Below are 25,982 nucleotides of genomic sequence, written 5' to 3' on the forward strand. Positions count from 1 at the left end.
CATTCCAGAATTCTCTTCCTTCTTGTACAGACTTCCATGGGTGCCAAAGGGACTGCAGATTATTATGTACCAAGAGCTCATTAGGTAACTAAAATCCTGTTATTTCTGTTACATTACAAACAGTGGCTATGTGCTCATGTGTATGCCTAGTGAAATCAGTGCACCCAATGCTTTGCATTTGGCTTAAGAAAAGGTGAGGGTGGTGACGGCAACCACCCCTTCTCTGAAACAGCTTACAATGTTAACCACCAGAACAGCCCCTGCCATGAAGTGCAATGAGATCAATGCTGCCAGTTATATTTGAACACATCTGGAGGAAGCCAGCTTGAGGAAGGCTGCACTAGGAGGGGAGGAGAAGAGAGATCAAAAGGATGCATGTGATCAAATGCATTTCCAAACATGACGTGAGGTGGTGGTGTAATAATTAAGGCAGTAAGGCAAAGCTCTCATGCAGAAGATGGGCATTCAGGAGAAGTTCCAAGGAAGCATGTTTTCTCGTCCTCTGCAGTGGAGTGTGGGTGCATAACCTTCAAAACGGAGTGTTAGCATAAAATGGAAAGTGCATCCAGGTATCAGAGACCATTTGTCAAGTGTCTCTGCCCAACTGATTGGTCAGAGGGGTTGCCACTTGTGCCAGATTGAATACAAAGGGGAGGGAAAGCAAAGCTAAGGAGACGATGATCTTGCTGTGATGCACATCACTCCTTCCGCTTTACAGCTCAGGGATCTCTAGCTTTGCTCATTATGAAAAAGGAAACCTGACTATCTACAAGTAGAGTTATAGGTTAGGGGACCATTTACTAAAAATAACGAGAATGCACTTATGAAAGGTGGTTACATGATGATGAGTCAGCCTGAAAAGTAGCACAGCAGAGTTCATATAGTGTTCAATCAACTTCAAAGTATGACCTGTTCTGGAATAGATCCTGAGCTGGGCAATGTTACCTTTTTTTTGGGGGGGGGGAGGACAACAGCTCCCAAAATTTCCATGCCAGAATGGACAATGTTCCTCAAAAAGGCAATTTTCCCAAGACCTGCAAAAGGCTGATTCAAATGGACGACATGCAGCAGCAGTAGAAAGGAAGGCTTCCACGGTTAAGTAACTGGTACAACAAGGATGTCAATTAAGGACAAACAGAAAAGATTTCCTTGAACTACTAAATGACAAGAGCTGTTGTGAATAATAAAATAGGCAGGTAGAAATAGGCTGCTTCTGCTGAAGAGTTTGAGGTTGGCCTCAGTGTGACATCTTCTGCAGAAAAATATGGGCCATTGTGAACACTCGGGAGACCACTGCAAGACTAGCACGGTAGTAGCAGCTGCTTGGATGACATCCATTTTGCACTAGACACAAGTGCGGAGGATGAGCATGAGGACTTCGCAAGTAATCAATTGCAACAACACAAAGATGCTCATCCTGGCTTACAAAAGTGAAGCAGGGGAAGTGGTCCAGTACTATTTTCTGTTAATCTCCACAACTATCCAAGAACATTTTGGCTAGGGAAAGCAAGCAGTTTACTACTGGACAGAAACATCTCAGCTTGAGGTATTTTTGAGGGCAAATGACATTTTCAAAAATAACCACTGCCCTGGGGAACCCAGAAGGTGTACCTGCTTGAATGGCACTTCTCACTGCCAAAGCACCTCTCATGTGGAAATCTAACATATCAAGGAAAGGAGTTCTAACCTACCATTTGGCCTCTATTGTAGTTTTCTATAACAATACACAACTTCCTCTTTCTTCTTCAACTTCTAGTATTTAGTGGCAGCACATTCAAAGAATGCTTGGACCAAGAGCTTACATTTCTTTTAGGTTTCATACCCCGCCAACAACCTAGGCGTTCTTGGTCTTCTCCAGAGAGTCAGCATTAGGATTTTCTTTCAGCAAAGAAGGACTGAAAATACACCCTTAGACATTCGACAGGAGGGTGAAAGCTGCCAGTGTCCAGAATGAGCCAGGCAGATAAATCACCACAAGCTATCTAACAACACCACAGCCATGGGAATACCACAAAATATGTCAACATGTATGTTGGTTTTTATCTTGATGAGTGGCACAAAGCAAAACACCTCAAAGGTGACAGTGACCATAAAGGATCGGTCAAAGTGCTCTTCTTGAGTTTTCCATCTTTCTGTGAGCTTTTCCAAATGTTCTTCTTTCCCATCCAGGGCATCAAAAGTTACCTGTTCTTTGATAGGAATGTGGATTTTTGGCAGGTTGAATGATGCTTTTTCTTTTCTTATCTTATCCTTTCCTTTCTTTTTTTAGCTGCCTAGAGTGGAGGAGTCACCCAGATAGGCGGGGTATAAATCAAATAAATAATAATAATCATCATCATCATCATTCTTTTGAAGAATCTTAGGGGAAATGTTAAATAAATCAAGTCTCAAAACCCAAAAGGAGACAAAAGCAGGGTGATTTTATTACAACATTCCATAATTGCAGTTGCTGTGGCAGAAACCACAGCTAGTTCTGTGATGAGACAAACATCTCAACTAGCCCTCTTGTTCAAGGATTTTTACATCTCACCGCTTTTCTAGATGCAACGGCTGAAATCCAACTGGAACTCACAAATAGAGTAGGCCCATTTAATCAGTAGCGCTTACAGAAGAACAGAGTCACCAAATCCTCACTGATTCAATGAGCCTACTCTAGTTTTGAGTTCCAGCTGGATTTCAGCGAATGACTGTTCATAAAAAAAAAAAATGTGAAAAGAAATCCACAGGTTTTTTAAACAGTAACACAGATCTTTTCACTTCCCAGATTCATTCTAAGTGGACTCCTAATGGCTAAAGCTGACCTGTCACAATTACATCGAGTTACTTTTCCTGCCTTTCTTGTGCATCATAACAGCCAATTGAATCGTTCTATCCATCTAGACACATTGTTCTAAACTTATATGCACATGTGTGCACTCATACACACAACCATACTGGTGAGGCACATGGTCATCTGTTTTGGTGAGTAATTTTCTTTAGATTTGAGCAACATTTATGTCTCCTTAGTGCAAGAACTGCGGAAATGACATCTACCCTTTGAAGCACAATGAGAGTGCAGTGTTTTGCCCCTGCACTGGAAGTGCACAGCATATTTGTTTCCTGGAGCTGGAAACCTGCACAACCAGGACTCCAGTTGCCATGGAAATCTGCATGCATTTGTTTTTTTTGGCTTGGCTTTTGGTGGCCAGATAGCTGTATGACCTCACAGAAGGGCCAGCAGGATTGCATGCTGCAACCGCCAACATGAAAAAGAGGCATTCATTTGGAGAAGGAGTTGCAACTGTCTGAGCGTGGTTAATATCTCTCCAACCTATGACAGTTGCTTGTACAAACACAGTGTGCTATTTCGAGCTGTGCCACAGAGAGAAAGTGAACTCTAGAAACAGCAGACAAAAAGGACAGCATTACAATCCTTGGGAACAAAGAGACAAGAGGACAGGAGTTTCTGCAGTAAGAGTAGAGGTTGCTGCCAAGAGTAAGAGTCATTCTACCCTGGGATTTCAGATGGGACTTTTATCACACTTGTAATTAGAAGGCACTTTGCAGCAGTTCCACCTTTGCTCCCCAATGGATGTGCCAACATAAGGAAAAAGAAGGAAGACATAGTGTATGTGTGTGGGGGAAGGATGTCACGTTAACCCCAGCGAAATTCAGTGAATGAGGAGCAAAGCCATGATAAAAGCATCAGCTGAAACTGTGCAGTGGAAGAAGTGAGGCAAGAAGAGGGAGCTGATGAGATGGAGAGAAGGGAAACAAGGGAGTGAAGTAGAAAGTAGAAGTGAGGTGGGTTTGGGGTAAAAGGGAGCTGGGTAAGTTGAGGAAAGGGACAGTGATGCTGTGGTGTAGGAGATGTGATGCACCTCTGATGATGGAAAAGCTTGTGCTGCCCCGTCAGGGCTGAAATCCTGTTCAGGTTGGCTTAATGTAAAGTCATGCTTGAAGAAGAGTGTAAGGCATTATACCCAAGTAGCCAGCATTGTGCGATTTGATTGCACAACTAATTGGCTTGGTTCATGTCACAACTGCTGCACAACAACTCTACAAAAATGCTTTGCAGATATTGCGTCCACCCTGCTGCAATCTTCTCGGCCACTTGTGAAGGTTCGCATTAAACTGCATAACTGTGGAAAATGATTTCAGCTACCAGTTCAGCCCTGATCCTTTAAAAACCCCAAAATCTCAAGGACTGCTAGATGTGGGCAGGAGTGTCCCTGATTTTTATGCCAACCCCCCCCCCCAAAAGCAAACAAACACACAAAAAGAATCAGGTGTGTGTAAGAGGTTTCCTCTTCGGTTCCAGCAGGAAAGGAAAACACTGCATTTCCTCAAATTCCTGCTATACTTTTGATAATGAGCAGTTCCCCATCTGATTTTATTTGGCAAGATACACTGAAGTGTCTAGTTGAGCCAGAAGGATTAAGAACGTTGACAAGGACTATTCTACCACAGAAGGAAGGTGTGAGAGGCTTAGCCTTCTTTATCTCCAAAATATGAAATTAAAATTCAAGTGCATTAAAATGGTGTGTAGTTGCAGTCTTGTGTTGCAAAGCCCCGATCGCCCATTTCCCCACTAAACTACAGCTTCTGGGGTTTGTTTATCTGTTGCAGAAACCCACGCACTACAATGAAATGCTTATGTTGGCACAATGAACTAGAGCAGTGGTTCTTAACCTTTGTTACTCAGGTGTTTTTGAACTGCAACTCCCAGAAACCTCAGCCAACAGAGCTGATGGTGAAGGCTTCTGGGAGTTGCAGTCCAAAAACATCTGAGTAACAAAGGTTAAGAACCAGTGAACTAGAGAATGGAGAGATAGAAGCACAGAAATAATGGCACTGTGCTGGATCTCCATGAATACTCACACAACCCAAAGAGCACGTACAATTTGTTCAGTTTCTTCCCTCACAACCCTCTTTACAATTAACAGGCACAGAGTTAATGTCAGCTGTCCTGGATAAGCTGTGTTGCTAATTTTAGCATAAAAGATAGGTCGAGTGAATAAAACATGGAATTACACAAACAAATAAGATCCCAGAGAAAAGCCTTGTGAAAGAATTCTAATGTTTGAGACGTACGTACATTTCCTAAATGTGTGATATTGTGTAATGCCACCTTTTTTTAAAAGGGCAGAGTCTGTAAAACGCAGTTATTTTAACATGGATGACTTGAAAAGTCTTCTTTAAATAATTCACTTTTTTTAAGCTTGTAGTTGAGCTGTGGGTGAGCAGAGGACAAGCACAGAATCAGGAAAATGGCTAAATTTCTGAAGCACCTTCCATCTTGACAGCTCTGCTTGATCTTGTGCATTCTGGCATTTCTTGAATGCTGGAGAACACTGGAATGTGGAATTTTTTTTTTTTTACTAACACAAACCACTCACAGAATATAATTATTAGAACCTGGATCGAAAGAACCAGGCAACTCTTTCTGTGTACCCAACAACAGACTTGTGGTTTCATAGCTCAGAAACAGCATGGTGAGAGCTCACCGTTCAAATGGGCACTCCTTTAGGCATGCTCAAGTTCTTTGGATATTCTGGCTCCTGGCTTTTTGTGCCCATAAAATGAAACACAGCTAGTCATTCCCAGAATCTACTGTTAGGATTGAAAATACTTTAACAACCAGGAACTCTGGCTTTGTTGAGCTATTGAACAGCAGATTAAATGCCTAGAGCAAGGACGGGCCTTAATTTTTTGCTCCCTGGACCGAGTATGGGCAGTATCAAGCTACGAGCAGACGTGACTGGAAAGTTTTATTTATTTGGATTGGTAGGCAGTTTGTGGAACGGGGACTGAAGAAATGGCAGCACAAGTGCAACCCCTGACACACATCTTTGAAAGGATGGCCCCGAGTTGAACAGATCTGGGCTGAGTTCTGCGTTTGTCCAGGAAGCTCTGTGGACCAGTTCAGTCCCCTCAGCCTGATCTACCTCACAGGGTTGCACTGAGGGGAAAACAAAACAAATACAAAAAGCAGCTCACTACAGAAAAGACAGAACAGGAATGTAATTAAGAAATAAATAACAAGAAACAATAGCCCATCTGGAAGGAAGCTTTAAAAAAAATCTTAATTTTACATAAAGATCGATCTCTCTCTCTTTTAAAATCACAAACTGAAACATCATGATTACAAAATGGATGGCTAAATTCAAAACATATAATTCTAGTGGGGAATACCTTGTCCACAACTACCACCACCACCAGCTGCCACCACCACCACCACCACCACCTTCCAACAGAGTGGCAGCTCCAAGAGAGTCTACGTTTGCTCATGTGATTGAACAGTGAATTCCGGACGTATGGAGTGATGCTGCAAGAGCAGAGGCCAGTGAGCCGTGTTGCGTTCATGCAGCAAGCCATGGCTATATCTTTTGAAATCTCTATGGTGCCACATCGGGAATCCCAACCAGTTTGCAGCTTTTGCTCCACAGTCTTTTCTGGAGCTCCTCATCATAGGAAGGATCAGCAGATTTTGTCCTTTGCTCATTGTAAAGATAACAGCCACCGATTCCCTCTAGCTCTGGCGAAACAGCGGCGTAGACTGACGTAGATGCCCCCTCTTCAGGTGTCTGTGGATCAGAGGAACGAAAGATAAAGTAAGTAAAATGGAAGCAGGGCGTTTTGATGTTCATCAAGACATCAGGAGTACATTATTGATTGTTATTACTATTGTCATTGTAGATTTTTGGCTTCCTGTCACAGAAGCAGTTTGATTTTTTTTCTTCCTTGTGCAAAGAGGATCTAGTACCTCTTTATGCAAAGGGAGTGTCATACATTTAAATAGCCATCCCCATTCTCCGAATAGCAAGTGTGGTGATCCCACTGTTAAAATGCCATCAGAACTGTCCAATTCACTGTTGCTGAGCAGGATCCCAGCATTTATATTTCTTAGGCTGAATGACAAACTTGGCCATGGCTGCTAGTTTTTGGGTAGATTTTCAGCCATTTCTGAATATCAGGTTCTTTGAGGTGAGCAAAACAAGGCTATGTCAACAGTGGGATTTCTTAAATCACTCATCTTTTTGCAAATGTCAGTCTCTGACTTTTTGCTTGGAACCACAGAAGGACAAAACCAGAGGTCGTCACATGCCTGGAGAGATACTGGAAATTGGGGTTTGTTATTCATGGATTTAGTCCAAGCTCTCCCCCCCCCCTTCCCCCAATCTGCATGCAGCAGTGTTATACAGTACATAACCGGCAAGTCATGCTTTTTTTTTTTCAGCAGCAGAACTGATGCATTTCAGAAAGCAAGAAACCGTACTGAAATTTCCAGTGCAATTACTCATTTTACCAGGATGAAATGTTCTTTAATCTGCCACAAGCAGATGAAGCTGTGGGCTGTATATATAATGTATTCCATTCAGTGACTCGATATGAACCAGACACCACGATAACTGGGGTGACAGCAAATGAAGATTGTGGGGTTTTAATCCAGCAAAGGAAGGTAAACCAGAAGATTCTGTTTGACATAAAGAATTACCATCAAACTGCTGTGCTGTCAGAGAGAAAACGAGTACGTGCCAAACAGAAAAAAAAACCCCACCAGATCAGAAGTAACCATTTGTATTCACAGCATACCTTTTGCCATGCATTGAACAAATTACCTCAGAGCATTAGTTGCAGGAATGTCCCTAAGGTGTCTTTGTTTTTAAATTATGGATTTAATTTTTCTTCCTATCTGCCATGTGTACTAATATGTTTCCCACAGAGTCCGCATTTCGAAGGTACTGTCCTAGCTCATCATGAGGCAAAGTCAAGAACTCGAGCCAACTGATGATGAAAATTTACTAAAGGAGATTTGTTTATTTTCAGCTTTCCCCCCTAATCCTGCAGCACCTGAGACAACATGTAAACACGATTACACTTGACGATCATGTGAAAACAAATAAGCAAGCTAAATAAACACAAACAAAATGGAAGGGAGTAATCAAGAACATGGGGAGCATGTTCTTTGTGAATCGTGGGGAAGGACAGAAATAGAAAAAAAAATAATGCATGGTTTCATAAAGCCAGTTAAATTAATGAGTTTGAAAGTACAGTCCTCCCAAACTCTGCCTAAACATGAAGACTTTACAATCCTTCCTAAGAATTACAGAGATAACATATCTGACAGCACATTCTGGAGTCCTGGAATTATACTGTGTTTGTTCTCTGCAACCATCTTGATCCTTCTATATGGGATTTCATACAGGAGTTAAAATTGCAGATATTTAATTGTTCAGAGTTAGCATAAAGATTATCCTTAGATGGCTCCAGGAGGAGAAAAGGAGGCAAAGGCACAGAGTAAGAACAGAAGGAAGGAGGAACTGAATGAAGAAGAAAAAAAAAACGGAAAGGGAAAAAAAAGTGGAGGGGAGTGAAGATATGCTTGCATTGAGACTCAGGTTTCAGCGTCCTCTGTGCTGAGGAGAAGAAAGGGAAAAAAGGGTAGAGGTTAGTAAAAGCTGAGTAATTTTTGGAAATGTGTGAGTCCAGATTGTAAAAGATTTTAAAGGAAAAAATGAACAGTGAGTTTGAAAGCACTTGTAGACTCAATACTTCTTTTTACATGCAACTCCAGCAGCAACATTTCTGCATTGCTTGGATTTTAGTTCTAGCTTGTTTGCCTTCCTCCACTACATCACACATTCTGAACACTCTTTCACAATCAAAGATAACCAGTACTTGTTTAATGAAATAAATAACATATTATTGACACTACTCTAGTCTTTTCAAATATAACAACCTTCAAATGTGTTCAGACACCAACTCCCATCACCCCCAACCAGTACATCCAATTGGCCAGGGTGGTTGAGAATGATGGGTGTTGTGGCCCAACACATCAGAAGCACCCTGGAGTAGAGAAGCCTGCTTGCTGTTTGAACAAGAGCCTCTTCACCAGTAAGTTCACATGAACACTAAACACCTCATGTAACACTGGGTTCTGTGAAAGAGGCATGGGACCCCTTTTGACCTCCAGATGTCAATTTGTGACACCTCCCCATCCTAGTCTGGGTTGATGGGAGCTGGAGCCTAGCAATACCCACATAGTCAGCAATACCCACATAGTCAGCAATATCCACATAGTCACAAATTCCCAGGGCCAATGTATAACTGTTGTTTAAGACTAGTTTATACCCATGATCAGAGTTTTCTTTATTTTATTTTTTTAATGCACAGCTAATCTGTGTAAATTCTTTTATTCTCACTGGATATTTTAAGGAGACTTCCCAGTCTATAGTATTCAAAATCAGGGAGAATTCCAGAAGTCTCGGTAGTGAGAAATCTCCCTTGCTCATCTAACTCAGTGGTTCCCTCTCTTGGGTAACCCATGTGTTCTGTAACAACTGGGCTGGGCTGGAGCGCTTTTCTCTATGCGTTGTGTGCCAGGAAATAGATTGCACTGGACCATTCCACAAGTGTTCCAAATTCCGATCTATTTCTCCATGTGATCACAACCACAGTTTCTACTCTTACGATGCCTTCTCCCTGTAATCCGTTTCTTCTGTGTGCCTCTAGAGTGAGGTATGGAAAAGCAGCAGTAGTTTACATCCCCAGATAATCCAGATGGCACACATGCTTTTCCTTTTTATGTACTGGATTTCCACAGCTATACCTTTCTGTCACTTATGGGGGTGCTCCTTTTAGAAACAGATTGGTCTTAAGTGGGGTTCAAAGGGTGAAGCAAATGAAGAACCTCCATGTCAGCATATATTGCTTCAATAGCTTTGTCAAAAATACCGTGGGCATTGTGTCAGAAAGATGCAGTGGTGAACCAAGCTGTGATGAGATACCCGCTGAAACCTCTATAAAAATAAAATGGTGAGGATCTTCTTCAGCAATAATAATGTTGAATTAAAAATATCTGTAACACAACTATAGTAAGCAGACTGCTACAAAGTTTAGCACAAATGTATTTTTACCACAATACTGTTGAAATGTACAAAAAAGAATTATGTGTAGGGTAAGAACGAAGGTTAAATACTAGTTTCTAGAGTGCAGCTTTGCCCAATGCCATTTATAGGCAGTGTTTACTAGTACAATCCAGGACTTAGCTACTGTTTACATGGTTGTGACTCCTACTTCTGTGAAAACTAATTACCCACGATAGCTATTTTCCAGCCCCAGTAACAGAAAGGGGCCAATGAAAGATGCATCGCTATAGCAACTGGGGCAGGCTAACAGAAAAATTACATCCAGAGAAAACTACAAAAGCCTTCTGACTGGCTTTCTGAAGACTGAGAACTATGAAGAAGGATACTGGATACTTGTAACAGGGAGCTAGAAAATAAAATTATTTCTTGAAATTACTATGATCTCCAAATACCACCTGTCAAATCATCATCATCATCACCACCACCACCACCATTACCACCACCTTTATTGGCATAAAAATGTATAGCAAATAGCTGTCACACTTGTCATCTCATGCTATTCACATGCACACTGAAGTTAACATTCTCAACGAACAAACAGTTAAACAATGTGTAGCCTGTATAATGAAATTGTAAACCGCCCGGAGAGTGCTTGTAGCGCTATGGGGCGGTATATAAGTCCAATAAATAAATAAATAAATAAATAAATAAATAAACAAAGAAACCACCTCTGAATTCTCTGCAAATGTTAGTGAAAGACAAAACTACAAAAAGTCAATAGAAAATGACAGACAATATAGTACAGTAATTTGCAGGCTCTTCTTTTCTCGAAACAAAGTGAAGCAAGAATTTTCTAAGACATTTTCATATTCAACAATGGATGTTATTTTTCTTTGGTATGTTTCTATATGGTCCTATTTACTGTATGTTCCTATTCTTCTTTCCCTTAGCTTCTTGTTCTCTATCATTCAGATATTTTTTCCCTTCAAAATCCTGCTCATTTACCCTCGGAGTGGAGGAACACAAGAAAACCCAAGATAAATATCATAAACTGTTGTGTTCAATTTAGCACTAATCTACTGTAAAGCAACTATCTCCCAAAACGTAGCATCCCTACAGGAACTGCAGGCTGGGATCAAGGAGCAAGAATGCTAGTAAAGTGGTACCTCACTAGACGATGACCTCGTAAAACGACGAATCTGCATTACAATGAGGTTTTGCGATCGCTATAGCGATTTGCAAAACAGTGATTCCAATGGGGGATTTTCGCTGGATGATGATTTGGTCCGTGCTTCGCGGACAGTTTTTTCACACGATGACGATTTTTACAGCTGATCAGCAGCAGTGGGGTGGTCAAGTGGCTTTGAGTGAATGAAGCCCCCCAGTATGGTAAAATAGAGAAACTGAAAGTGTCCTTCCTTTGCCTCCTCTGAGTACTCAGCTTCCCTCTTTCCCTAAAATCTATTACTACTCTTCTTCCTCTTGCTCTGTAGATGCACCTCTAAGTCCTCTGTTCTCCCCACCTCTACTGGAAACGTTCAACTTACCCCTAATCCATTTAAACAGCAACATGGGCAGCCTGCCCTTTTCTCTTTCAAGTGATTTCCTTAGATCTCAGCTCTCCCTTTCCCCATACTGCCTCTCTCCTACTCCTGCTCTTTAGATGTATTTGCATGTGTGTGCACCTGCGCGCCTCCAGTCCAGGATACAAATCCTGGTAAGAGCTGCACTCCAGCGGCACCCACCAGTGCATAAATGACAGGAAAAAATTTCCACCTTGAGGAACAGCAAAAGCAAGAAAAAGTCACGTGACACCTTAAAAGAGGTAACAAGTTTTACTTGGCATGAGTTCTTGTGGACTGTATCCCACAAAAGCATCTGCTTGAAAGGAATGGTAGTCCATGAAAGCATGTGCCAAATAAAGCTTGCTAGCTTTAAGGTGCCATGAAATAAGATAAATATAACTGATTAAGTAAAGATAATGCTAAAATCTATCATCTCTCTCTCTCTCTCTCTCCCCCCCATATCTGTTTTAATAATGGACTTTAACTGTCTCTTCCCCTGCATTATTTTTCATCTCCCTGATAATCAACACACTCACTTGCATTCTATCTTCAGTTTCCAAATCATTCTAATATAAGGGTTTCCCCCTGTTCTTACCCATTCTATAAACCAGTGGGTGTAACTGAATGCATTAAATATTTTCTTGCATTAAATGATACAACCTTCAAATATTTTGGCACCTGTGCAATTCCTAAAAACTAAAGGAACAGTATTTGCTGTGAAGCTAATAAATAATGCAGATTTGGTTTCCGAAATTTCCCCTCCATAATGTATCATTAAGAAATGTATTAATAAAGCTGCAGAACATGGTGTAAGTAAGTGCTGCATATTAAAAAGCAACTTCAGTTATACACATGGAAAAGAAGCGCTGCAATTGCAGACTATAATATATAAACGAGCCATGTAATGGAACACTGCAGTGTTCAGAGTTCCAGCAGGGAAGCATGTCCTTTTAAAGGGCAATCCATTTGATTCAGTCATTTTCTTCCCCACCCAAAAAGGCTAGACTTTGAAGATCAGTGAGCACATTCAGGTGTCACTGGGCTGTTGCCCCTCACTGAAGTCAGATGCTGCAAAGACAAATACTGCATAGGAACCTGGAATGTAAGATCTATGAACCTTGGGAAGCTGGAGGTGGTCAAACAGGAGATGGCAAGAATAAACATTGACATCCTGGGCATCAGTGAACTAAAAAGGACAAGAATGGGCAAATTCAATTCAGATGATTATCATATCTAGTATTGTGGGCAGGAATCCCATAGAAGGAATGGAGTAGCCCTCATAGTCAACAAAAGAGTGGGAAAAGCTGTACTGGGATACAATCTAAAAAATGATAGAATGATTTCAATACGAATCCAAGGCAGACCTTTCAACATCACAGTAATCCTTGTTTAGGCACCAACCACTGATGCTGAAGAGGCTGAAATTGATCAATTCTATTAAGACTTACAACACCTTCTAGAACTGACACCAAAGTAAGGTGTTCTTCTCGTTATAGGGGATTGGAATGCTAACGTAGGGAGATAAAAGGAACAACAGGAAAGTCTGGCCATGGAGTTCAAAACAAAGCAGGCCAAAGGCTAATAGAGTTTTGCTAAGAGAACATACTGGTCATCACAAACACTCTTTTCCAACAACATAAAAAGTGACTCTACAATGGACATCACCAGATGGGCAATACCGAAATCTGATTGATTATGTTCTCTGCAGCCAAAGATGGAGAAGCTCTATACAGTCAGCAGAAACAAGACCTGGAGCTGACTGTGGCTCTGATCATCAGTTTCTTATAGCAAAACTCAAGCTTAAACTGAAGAAAGTAGGAAAAACCACTGGGCTAGTCAGGTATAATCTAAACCAAATCCCTTATGAATACACAGTGGAAGTGAAGAACAGATTTAAAAACTAGATTTGGTGGACAGAGTGCCTGAAGAACTTTGGATAGAGGCTTGTAACATTGTACAGGAGGCAGCAATAAAAAAAATCCCAAAGAAAAGGAAATGCAAGAAAGCAAAGTGGCTGTCCAATGAAGCTTTACAAATAGCAGAGAAGAAAAGGAAAACAAAATGCAAGGGAGATAGGGAAAGGTACAGAAAATTGAATGCAGATTTCCAAAGAATAGCAACGAGAGACAAGAGGGCCTTCTTAAATGAACAGTGCAAAGAAATAGAAGAAAATAACAGAAAGGGAAAAACCAGAAATCTATTCAAGAAAATTGGAGATATTAAAGGAACCTTTCGTGCAAAGATGGACATGATAAAGGACAAAAATGGTAGGGACCTAACAATAGCAGAAGACATCAAGAAGAGAGGGCAAGAATACACAGAGGAATTATACCAGAAAGATCTGGATCTCCCGGACAACCCAGATAGTGTGGTTGCTGACCATGAGCCAGACATCCTGGAAAGTGAAATCAAGTGGGCCTTAGAAAACATGGCTAACAACAAGGCCAGTAGAGGTGATGACATTCCAGTTGAACTATTTAAAATCTTAAAAGATGATGCTGTTAAGGTGCTACACTCAATATGCCAGCAAGTCTGGAAAACTCAGCAGTGGCCAGAGGAATGGAAAAGATCAGTCTACATTCCAATCCAAAGAAGGGCAGTGCCAAAGAATGCTCCAACTACTGCACAATTGCACTCATTTCACATGCTAGCAAGGTTATGCTGAAAATCCTCCAAAGTAGGCTTCAGCAGTATGTGGACTGAGAATGACCACAACAAACGATGGCAAGTTCTTAAAGAAATGGGAGTGCCTGACCTATCTCCTGAGAAATCTGTATGTGGGACAGGAAGCAACAGTTAGAACTGGATATGGAACAACTGATTGGTTCAAAATTGGGAAAGGAGTATGACAAGGCTGTATACTGTCTGCCTGCTTATTTCACTTATATGCAGAATACATGATGTGAAAGGCTGGACTGGATGAATCCCAAGCTGGAATTAAGATTGCCAGAAAAAAAAAATCCAGAACCTCACATATGCAGATGATACCACTCTGATGGAAGAAAGTGAGGAGAAATTAAAGAACCTCGTAATGAGGGTGAAAGAGGAGAGCACAAAAATGGTCTGAAGCTGAACATCAAAAAAACTAAGATCATGGCCACTGGTCCCATCATTTCCTGGCAAATAGAAGGGGAAGATATGGAGGCAGTGACAGATTTTACCTTCTTGGGCTCCATGATCACTGTAGATCAGGGGTCTCAAACATGCGGCCCAGGGGTCATTTGCGGACCCCCAGATGATAGTTTGTGGCCCTCACCTTGCCTACCCCCCCCAAAGCGCCCACACATCCTCTGCTGTCAAGAGTAAAAAAAAGCCTTGCCTTGCTCGCCGGCTGTCCCCCAAGACAGCACCTCTTGCACCCTCCATCCAGAACTGCAGTCTGCCAGCCAGCCCACCTGTCTGTTGGCTAAGGAAACTCCTGGGTGGCTTCCTCGGGCTCTTGCTCCGCTTGGCGGAAAATCTGATGCGGATCAGCCTCACCCAGACTCTGTCTCTAGCAGCCCCCAGGTAAATTGAGTTTAAAACCCTTGCTGTAGATGGTGACAGCAGAAAAGAAATTAAAAGACTCCTGCTTCTTGGGAGGAAAGCGATGACAAACCTAGACAGCATCTTAAAAAGCAAAGACATCACCTTGCCGACAAAGATCTGCATAGTCAAAGCTATGGTTTTTCCAGTAGTGATGTATGGAAGTAAGAGCTGGACCCTAAAGAAGGCTGATGCTGAAGAATTGATGCTTTTGAATCGTGTTGCTGGAGAAGACTTTTGAGAGTCCCCTGGACTGCAAGGAGATCAAACTTATCAATACTGAAGGAATTCAACCCTGAGTGCTCATTGGAAGGACAGATCCTGAAGCTGACTCTTCAATACTTTGGCCATCTCATGAGAAGAGAAATTCCCTGGAAAAGACCTTGGTGTTGGGAAAGAGTGTAGGCAAGAGGAGAAGAGGATGACAGAGGACAAGATGGTTGGACAGTGTAATTGAAGCTACCAACATGAATCTGACCCAGCTCTGGGAGGCAGTGAAAGACAGGAGGGCCTGGCGTGCTCTAGTCCATGGGGTCACGAAGAGTCAGACACAAATAAACGACTAAACAAGAACAAGGTTGATATTTCTTCCGGCAATCTTAATTCCAGCTTTGGATTCATCCAGTCCTGCCTTTCGCATGATGCATTCTGCATATAAGTTAAATAAGCAGGGGTACAATAATCCAATCTCTAAAGGAACTGATTTACAAGTGCTGCAACCAAGGAAGGTAGCAGGGATGAGTGGCTTACAATCCTGCAGTTTGAGGTTCGGCTGCAGGGGGTCGGGGGTAGCACTTTGGTGATTTTGGCTCACGTGCTCAAAGGGAGGTCTCCGTGTGTCAGCTGTGGCATGCGTGCCATAGGTTTGCCATCACTGTGATAGACCCTCAGAGCCCTGTCAATTACCCAACAATTGGAATTACATTGATTTTGATTCTGGCTCCCAGCTCTCAAAAATATAGTGTGCAAAAAGTCAACAAACTCTACCCAGCCACAAGGACCGGGGATCACTACACACAAAAGACTAGCTAATGACAGCCATCAACCACAGTGAAAGATAATCTCTCCTTCTTATCACAACAATAGACCCACAAAAAGACACACTAATCACCCATCTACAGAAAAAGACAAAAGCCCATCTCACAGCCATAAATACTCCGCTCCCAAGCCAACTACACCAGAGCACAGAGTGCTATCCTCTGAAGATGCCGGCCACAGAGACTGGCGAAACGTTAGGAAGAACAACCTTCTGAACATGGCCAAAGAGCCCGAAAAACCCACAACAACCATTAAATCCTGGCTGTGAAAGCCTTCGCGAATACATTGATCTCTACATTTACTCCCTGAGAAATGACAACAGGAGGGGACAGTAGCAGACAACAAGAAATGGCAGAGAATTTTCTGACAGCTGTGACACTGTGGCTGATGGATTTTAGCTAACATTTGTGAGGAAGTAGGAAGAGATTCTTTTGCAATTTGGTCACCCTTCTGCTTCCTGTTTCTGTATATAGAATTTCTATATTCTCTCACTGCTAGTATTAAAGGGGAAATCAACCTTTCATTTCTAAAAAGACTGATGACTCTAATGAATATGGAAAATGTATCCTCATTCTGAGAACTGCAAAGTGAGCTGAGAGACTGTTGTGCGTTGAAACTACTTATTGTTCCTTACCCTCTTCACCTCTGAGTGCATGAGGCTGTAGTTGCTCACTTATGAGGGAAGAACTCACTCTGAATATTTTCAGAGGTTATCTGGATTTTTTCTGTTATTTCTGCTTCAGAATTCTCTGCCATGAATTCCTTGAATGATCTCTGGCTCACCACTTACTAATGCATCTCTGAACATTTTAATCTCTGCTTAACATTACCAGTGACCATCACGTTGCCAAATGCAATTGGTATTTTGCGGAATAGCTATTTCTGTTGCGGATCTATATGCCTCTCATATAGACTTCACAAAGAATCATCAGAATTATTTAAGGAGCTGATTAGTATAAGCTATATCCTTACTGTCAGTAAGGGCAGCTATAAAGGGAAATGAGAACATGACAAGTTTGCCCAGAGATGCAAGCAAATCTAGCTTTGTTAAAATATTATTCATTCTTTGTATTTTGGTCATCTCAAAATAAAAATAAAATAAACAACATCATATAAGAAAAGTGACATTTTGCTGTGGTGAGTACTATGTCCCAAAGTATAGCATCAGCTTAATAGTCTCAGGAAGAAACCATCAGGTTCTTCTAATAACAACGATCTCTCTGACTCACCATGGGTCCCCATTTGTGGTCCTTGTGGCAGGAGAAGAGATAAAGTGGTCCAGCATTTTCTGAGACAATATGGAAGGATAAACAACCTCCGAAGCCAGCGTGGCTCTCATAAAAGTTCTCCAGTCTAGTCAGGGAAATATTGGCCATGTGGGACTGCCAGAGGAAGGCAGTCTTTATTCCAGCATTGTTGAAGTTTCTCCTATCTTTCCACCCTTTGTTTGGCGGTGGGGATCCTAGCTGAGGGTTCATTGTTGGTTATACCTCACGGATCCCTACATATTTGATATAACGGTTCTCTTTCATATACCCTGTTTCCCCGAAAATAAAACCTCACCTGAAAATAGTTTGATTTTTCAGGATGCTCATAAGCCCTACCCCCCAAAATAAGCCCCAGTTAAGTGAAACCGCACCCTCCACCATTGTGCAGCAACCAGAAGAAGATGACATCACTGCATTTGAATAAATGCAAATTATTATACATAAAAAATAAAATAAAACATCCTCTGAAAATAAGCCCTAATGCATTTTTGGAGCAAAAATTAATATAAGACCCTGTCATATTTTCGGGGAAACACGGTATGTGTTTTTGCCACCATTTTATTGGGATTAGTAAGGTTGAGTGTTCATGGCTAACACAGAGCCAAATGCAGTTTTTTTTTCACCAGAGGGGTGGTATATTCCATGTTCAGAGATCCCCTTATGGGTCTTATGGTAAGAGATCCAGCAGCTTGCCGAGCAAGGGGCACTCATACATGCTTCATGCCCAGGAGACAGGAGTCCACAATGTGACCAAGCACCCATTTTATACCAATTTCCTATCATTCCACTGTTGAGCCAGAAACCATGAGGCATGATTCATTAGGCAGCAAGGGGCAGCTGGAACCAGTAAAGCTGTGGCCCTGTTTTTATCTATCTAAAATCTGGTGTTGTTCCATACATCATACTGCCAAATAGCATAGACTTGATTTCATTGGGTAAAAGGAAAAAGAGAGAAAACAAATAGCCGCCTAGAGTGGTCTTATAGGTCAGATAGGCCGGGTATAAATAAATAAATAAATAAATAAATAAATAAATAAATAAATAAATAAATAAATAAATAAATAAATAAATAAATAAATAAATAAATAAATAAATAAATAAATAAATAAATAAATAAATAAATAAATAATGATCTGTTACAAACAGATGGGTTTCAGAGTCAGATCATTTTCCTATTCTCTCTGAGCAAAAGACTTGCAGACTGATTTATCTGTTTAGCTTTTCATTTTATTCATTTCATGCAAAGCAGCTTCTTGATAAACTCTGCTGCTTAAGACAGCAGCTTCCAATCTTATGTCATTAGACCCAATTTGTATCAAAACATATTCTTAGCTATAAGGAGTAACATTTTCAATTGGGTAAGTGCCCAAGGCAGTACCTCAGTCTACCCAAAATGCCACAATAATATCTTCTGATTATAAAACAAAGGGTTTTTGAGAGAGATTTGCGGTTAGCTTAATAGATTTTAATTGATCTGTTAGACAGACAGACAGATAGATAGATGGTCCCATCCCACCCACCCCTGCATCATTTAACATCCCCAAATACCAGTCATTCAAACGGCCAGGTATTTTTGGTAACATTTTAAAAATTATTCCACAGAGGAAAACCAGCAATACTGGCTTAAAACACACTGAGGCTCTCCGCTTGCCCACAAAATTGTCAAAAATTTATTCAAGTACATTCTTTTTTTTTTTTTTGAGGCCCAGCATAATCAGAGGCCCTGGATTGTAACTTACTTAGCTTGTACATAAATCTAGTACTCTGAAAGGTAGGAAATAAAGAAATGTGTTAATGAAGAGGTGAATAACTAGAACTTGTCAGGCAGGTTATGCCCATAAGCTCCTGTTTATGTTAGAACAGGCAAGGAAGATGTGATATGTGTCAAGAAGAGAAATAATTTCTATGGTATCTTAGAAGACCAAAGAATTTGTTATGACATATGCTTTTATGTACTAGACTTCACCAAATTCATCAGAGACATACAATGCTTATTTCCCAATAATGCTGGTTTGAAGAAATACTTTTAGAGGATGGTGCAGTGGGTAGAATAATGGACTGGGACACAGAAGACCTGGGTTCAAATCCCCACTCAATCACAGAAACTCACTGGGCAAATGGAACTGGTAAGACCACTCCTTAAACACCTGTCTTACCTCAAAAACCCCACTGGGGTCACTATAGGTTGGTTCCAACTTGAAGGCAAATAAAAGCCAGAATCCCTAAAGTAAAATTTAAATTTAGGGTAACAAATAATGGCATTAATCCTATTAATATTTGCATATGGTTTGGTTAACTTATTGCTGCTAATCGAGTCTGACAAGATGCAGCTAACTTTGGGCCCTAGCAGATTCCCATGACCACCAGAACCAACCAACCTGTTTTGTGTTTGTTCCCTGCTCCTACAGATACCAGGAACAGCAATTTTTAATGGCAGTTCCTCCCCATTCCAGAACATCTCTCCCCACAGCCAGAACCCACCTAGAGGCCATCCAGTCACTTTCTGGGATTTCTGCCCTAGTCCAAAATTTGACACCTCAGCCTCACCAAAAGTTCTCATCTCTGCCCTAAACCTAGCAATGGGTGGGAAACCCTTGAAAGTAGACAGACTCCTAAACAGCCAATGAGCTCCCAACATTTCCCTGAATAAGGAGGAGGGGAAAAAAGCAAGGTAGAAAGCATTAAGATGAAAGAAAAGGCCACAGGACTTAGAAGGAAGATAATGATGATGACCTAATCTATTTGTTGGGTTTTCTGAAACACTGCATAAAAATTAGAACTCAGAAAAGTTTAAGAAGAGATGAGGAAGAAAGACTAGTCTAGAGAAAGAATGCATATATGATCAATTATCCAAGCTACTGGATTGGTGAAGGAAGGAAATGAGCTGATGAATTTTCATTCTGGATTTATGGGTGTCAACAGTGAACTTTCCACTGTTATGCTGTAATGTCAAAGGATGAGGAGGCATCAACACTAATCCTCTTGGATCTTCTGCAGGTCTTGTGGCACTCTTTTACCATCGTAACACTGCCATTAAGTAAGCTGAGGGACTGGAAGAATTAATGGGGCTGCAGAGCAATCGACCACTTTGAAAAATAAAACTTAAAATAACTGTTTGTTTTTCATTAATCCTATAATAGCATTAATGAGTGAATGAAAAATGGCTGACCTTTCCGTTCTTAAAACTGTGCACACTAAGAGGATTACGATTGCTTGTGGACTTTGTAGAGCCTTAGGCCTGGAGCACAGATGGAACAAAAGAAAATTAAGTTAATTTTTATTCAAACCAGCTACGCTCTATCACACTGTAAGATAAACAGTTTTAATTATTTTCCCTGTACTAAACCTATGTTTCAAGCAACAAGTTAACTAGCGTTTCAAACAATCGGCACAAATGAGTGTGGAAGTGAAAACTTGAGAACACAGGCTAGCAAGTGTGGAAAATACTGAAACTTTGATGAAAAGAATATATTTGAAGCTTTTATATCAAAGAATGCTGAAGGGTAAAAATACAGACGTTTGTATTATTTAACCTTCATTTTCTACATACCTAAGAATAATATATTTTAGGAATATATCTACTGATTTCAGTTCCACAGGCTTTTTATGACATTTTCTAACTCACAGTTTTTGATTTGGTCAAAATGGGGATCATCAGCCTTGAATCTAGTTTCATTTCTTAAAATTCGTCTTTTCAAAATTCAGTGTTTAGCGACAGGCAAAGGGTCTCTCTCCATGGATAGGAAAAGTTCTCTTTCAGGTGCCTGTCTTTGCCACAGCTAAAATGGGGATGGAGGTTAGGGTTCATGTACATCCTCTCTCCTCAAGTACCTCAGAAGTAGAACAGAAATGCCTGAGAGCAGGGCTAAAAGGCTGTACAGTTATAGAGTTGAGTACTTTCAACAGGTAGGTTCTGGAGTGCAAATTAAGCATTCACAACTAGTTATATTTTTTTAAATGTTCGTGGATATCACAAAGGACTCTGGCTTTGGGGATAGCCCAATGTTTGCCTGTCCTCTTTGCTTGATACCCCACCTTTCTCCTACAAAATGGGGCCAAAAGTAGTTTACAATAAAATACTACAAATACAATAACAGCATAAAATGAATAAAAGTGTAACAGTTTCCTTTTTCTGTGCAGTTATCTGGGAATTAGAAGCAAGATAGGTGAAAGCACAAGGAAGACTGTTAAGGGGTATAAGTCAGAATCTCAATGATGCCCAAGTAACAGAAACTAAGAGTTCCCTTGGGTGATTTTCACAAAGCAATGTGGCTGGTCACGATTTGGTATAGCAGTGAAATCTATGATGCCTTTTTGGTTTTGTTGTTCATTATGAACTGGTCACGCACAATGTGGTACCAAATAGCAACTATCAGCTGCCGTGTGCAATGTGGTGCTAGATCACAACCTTCCTGGTACCTACAAAGAATGGAAGGTTTGGCTAAAAAGTTTCCTCCTCTGGATAAATGATTCAACAATGGAATACATGTCTGGAGTTAGACTGTATAATGCACATTTCTGGGGGTGCTCTATAGAAATGCCTTTGATTGGGAAGCCAAACCAAAGAAGTGAACTTGGGTGAGACACTGTCCACACCTACAGGAAATATCAGATAGTCATGCTTTGGTTGACAGATGCCTGGAGAAGGTTTTGAAGTTGTTTAGCTAACAATTAGCTGCTTCAGCGCTTGCAGGTAACGCACTAAGCATCAGCAACTATTTCAAGTGCTGAGCACCACAGGAGGGTCTTAGTGTCTTCACTTTGAAATATCACATGGCTACTTAATTAAAAGGAAAGTTATGAGAGTCTTTTTGTGTACCTGAGATCCCTGCCAGAAACACTGCTTTAATTATTACTGTTGCAATTGCACAATTACAAATATGCCTTATAAGTTTTCATATCTGGGCTGTTGGTGCATGGAACTGTCTTTCTGATGAATCAGTGATGATAATTGCATTTAATGAGCAGTAACACCGTTTTGAGTTTTGAAAAATGGTACTAATACATAAATAATTGTCAAATCTTTGAAACAGGCAAGTCCCTGTTATTGAAAATTCATGCAATCAGAAAGTCACAAAATGATCTTATGTTTATGTTCATGAGGTTCTTACTTGCCTTAAGCAAAACCAGTCCAGGAAATCCATGCTAATGTCTAATCACAACCACCAGCATCATCACCATAGGTAGGTAGGTAGGTAGGTAGGTAGGTAGGTAGGTAGGTAGGTAGGTAGGTAGGTAGGTAGGTAGGTAGGAAGGAAGGAAGGAAGGAAGGAAGGAAGGAAGGAAGGAAGGAAGGAAGGAAGGAAGGAAGGAAGGAAGGAAGGAAGGAAGGAAGGAAGGAAGGAAGGAAGGAAGGAAGAAGACACAAGAATCATGGTTCCCCAAACCCAAACTGCTATTTCCTCAATGCTATTCTAAACTGATGCTGATTGGCAAATACAGGAAGCATGTTTCTATAAGAAATAATTCTGCTTGTTGTAGCTGTTTTATTCATGGCATAGTATCGTTCTGAGAGTCTTGAACTTGCATCTGTGCTTGCAAAGATGCATGCATAACTCACAGATCCAGATGGCTACTCAGACATACGTAATTCTTGCTTTATCTAACAGGTCTTAGATACCTATGCATCTGTCTCTTTAGACCTTGTTTACAGACAGCATTAAAATGCAATCTTATACATAAAAGTGTAAGTCCCAAAGCATTCAATGTTCTTACTTGCAGGAAAATGGGTACAGGACTGCAGCCTTGATTATCCACTGATGTCTTCATCTGTTGCCTTTTATTCCCTTATTTGCTCAACCTGAATGCAGAACATATCATATGGAAAGCTAGGCTAGATTCAGATGAAGGGGAAGTGAAAATTGGAGAAAGAAACATCAATAATATATAAGATGTGTAGATGACACCATCTTACTGACAGAAAGCAGCAAGGACCTGAAACAACTGTTCGAGATACAAAGGGAGATTGCGGCCAAGAAATCAGAAGATTGAGACTCAGAAGGGCAGCAATGAAGGAATAGAAAAGATCATCAAGAGTAAGGATATGTCACTGAGATCCAAGACCAAGATCACCCACCCACAATCTTATACTGATGATCATATATGTGTGTGAAAGCTGGAGAGTAAAGAAACTGACAGGAAAAAATTGATTCACTTTAAATGTGCTGCTGGATGAGAACTTTGTGACTACCCTGGGCAGGCAGAAAGTGGGTCACAGATCAAATCAAGTCACTGGCTGGCGCAGATGGGAGTTGAAGTCCAGAACATCTGGCAGGCACTACGTTCAGGATGGCTGCTATTCCTGTCTCCAAGAAAGGAGATGCCAAGGAGTACAGTAACTATATGAGAATTACATTCACTGCTCAAAGTCAGGCACAAGGTTTTTGCAACGAAGACTTTTACCATGTATAGAGTGGGAAGTGCAGTCTGTTTAAGCTGTATTCTGAAAAGAAAAAGACACTAGAGATCATATTGCAAAATATACCTTAGTTACTGGAGTGTATCAAAGAAGTTCACAACAGCACCAGTGTGTGCGTTATAAACCACAACAAAACCTTTGACTGTGTAGACCACAAAAAGCTATGGATTGTTCTAAAACATCTGGGTATGCCTAATTGTCCTACACAGTCTATATCTATACTGTGAACAAGAAGCTACTGTTAGGACAGAATTATGAGAAACAAAATTGTTTGCCATAGGCAAAGATATCAGTCTAAGGTGTGTTTTATCTCCATATCTATTTAATCTGTATGTAGAATAAATCATTTAGAAAGCTGGATTAGATTCAGATAAAAGAGGCATGGAAACCTGAGGAAGAAAAATCAATAATATAAGATAGGCAAATTGCACCACATTACTGGCAGAAAGCAGCACTGACTTAAAATGACTCCTGATTAAGGTGAAAGAAGAAAGTCCAAAAGCAGAAATGCAGTTGAACATGAGAAGACAAAAATAATCATTACAGAAGAATGTCATAACTTTAATGCTGACAGGGAAGAAATGGAAGCAGTTAAATATTTTGTATACATTGGTTCTGTTATCAAATCAAATGGAGACCGCAGCCAAAAAAATCAGAACACCAAGACTCAGAGAGGCTACTATGAAAGAATTAAAAAAGATTATCAAGTGTAAAGACATGTCACTGGAAATTAATACCAAGATAATTCAGACTATTATATTCCTAATTACTATGTCCAGATCTGAAAGCCGGACAATGACTAAAGTCAACAAGGGGGGGGGGGAGAATCCTGATTCATTCAAAATCTGGTGTTGGAAGAGAGCTTTACGGATGTCATGGGCCACCAGAAAGACAAACAAGTGGATTCTGAATTGTCAGGCTTGAACTCCCTGCAGAAGCAAAAATGATGAAACTGAGGCTGTCACATTTTGGACACAGCATGGGAAGAAAAGACCTACTGGAAAAGGCAATACGTAATGATAGGGTAAGTGGAAAGAATCAGGAAAAGAGTTAGATCAAATATTGGAGGCAACTTGATGGGTGGCAGGCACATAACGACATACAGTTAAGAGCGTTGGAATGAAGGTTTATTAACTGCTTCTCAGGAGTGCCACTGTTGCTGCCTTCTCTTCAGATTTGAAAGTATATTAACGGGAAGATAATTTCAAGGTTTCTCGTCTACTGCTTGCACTGTACTGACACTGACAACACATAGAAGTGGGAGAATTTTGTAACCTGCCAAATTTCCTCAAAGCACTGTCATTCTTAAGATAGAAACTACATGCACAATGAGATCATCTCTTTTTGTGAATAAAACTTTAAAATATCATTTGCCAGGAAAATCAGGATGACGGCTGGCATTCCAGTATATAATCACAGGTTAAAAGCAGGGGCGTGCAGAAGCCCCCAGACTTCATTACTCAAACAAAGGGCATACAGATTGGGGCTGACCTGCCTTGTACTCTAGGGGAGCCTGCTCTGTCCACAGGTGCATGATATTAACACTGTGTTCGCAGATTTCCATGGCAAGGCACACACTACTGCAAATGGGGCAGGGGTGGTGGTAAATGTGAATGTCTATGATCAGAGGGGAAATGCTTTGTAAAGTGCTAACTATGGGCCCTATCCACAGAAAGCCTATAGAACAATAGTCTTCCCACAGTTACATACACATTCAATCTTAGTAATAACGTTTTTAACAGAGTTTAGAAAACTAAACTGCGTGAGTAAACGAAAGAGAAAAGCTTATCTGAACTTGTTGTTCAGATAGAAGTTGTTCTTTTTGTGCTACAGCTCTGCAGAATAGTTAGCAAGGAGATCTCTCTTTCTATACCCACCCCTGGACAGACTACATTCACCCCAGCTTTTCAGTAGTTGAAGTGTCCAGGGGAGATATCTTGAGGGTTCAAGCTTTTGTTTGCCTTCTCCTTTGGCACACACACCTGGCTCTATCTTATTTATAGTCCCTCCTAGACTGCAAATTTGTCTAAAGATAGTGTGTGTGCTTTTTTACAAACAATCCAAAAGGCCAGGCTTAGGGCTGCTGATTCTTCCTGAAACTGGGTCACTGGAAATACAATAACCAACCATGGCAGACATTTAAAGAGGAAGTTATTTGGGCCAAATGGAAGCTATTAAGGAGGTATCTTCAGGAGGTATAGATGCTGGGATGGCAAAGGAAAAAAAACAACATTTAGATATAAAAGGGAAGGAAGGGAAGAAGGGAAGGAAGCACAATATGTTGTTGGAAAACCAGCTGAGAAAGCAGGAAGGGGTA

The 25,982-nt window shown here is 40.8% G+C and overlaps 1 protein-coding gene across 2 annotated transcripts in view; it reads right to left on the reverse strand.

Annotated features, from left to right (window-relative positions):
• Window positions 1-5,988: 5,988 nt before the first annotated feature.
• DHRSX (dehydrogenase/reductase X-linked) overlaps window positions 5,989-25,982 on the reverse strand; it is a 142,733-nt gene continuing 122,739 nt past the window's right edge. For both annotated transcript variants that reach the window (XM_072994409.2, XM_072994410.2), the window contains one exon: window positions 5,989-6,566. In XM_072994409.2, coding sequence (XP_072850510.2) covers window positions 6,378-6,566 — 189 coding nt within the window. In that variant the 3' untranslated portion in view covers window positions 5,989-6,377. The remainder of the gene's footprint in view (window positions 6,567-25,982) is intronic.

Source organism: Pogona vitticeps, chromosome 3, assembly GCF_051106095.1.
Source record: "Pogona vitticeps strain Pit_001003342236 chromosome 3, PviZW2.1, whole genome shotgun sequence".
In the NCBI taxonomy this organism is placed as follows: Eukaryota; Metazoa; Chordata; class Lepidosauria; order Squamata; family Agamidae; genus Pogona; species Pogona vitticeps.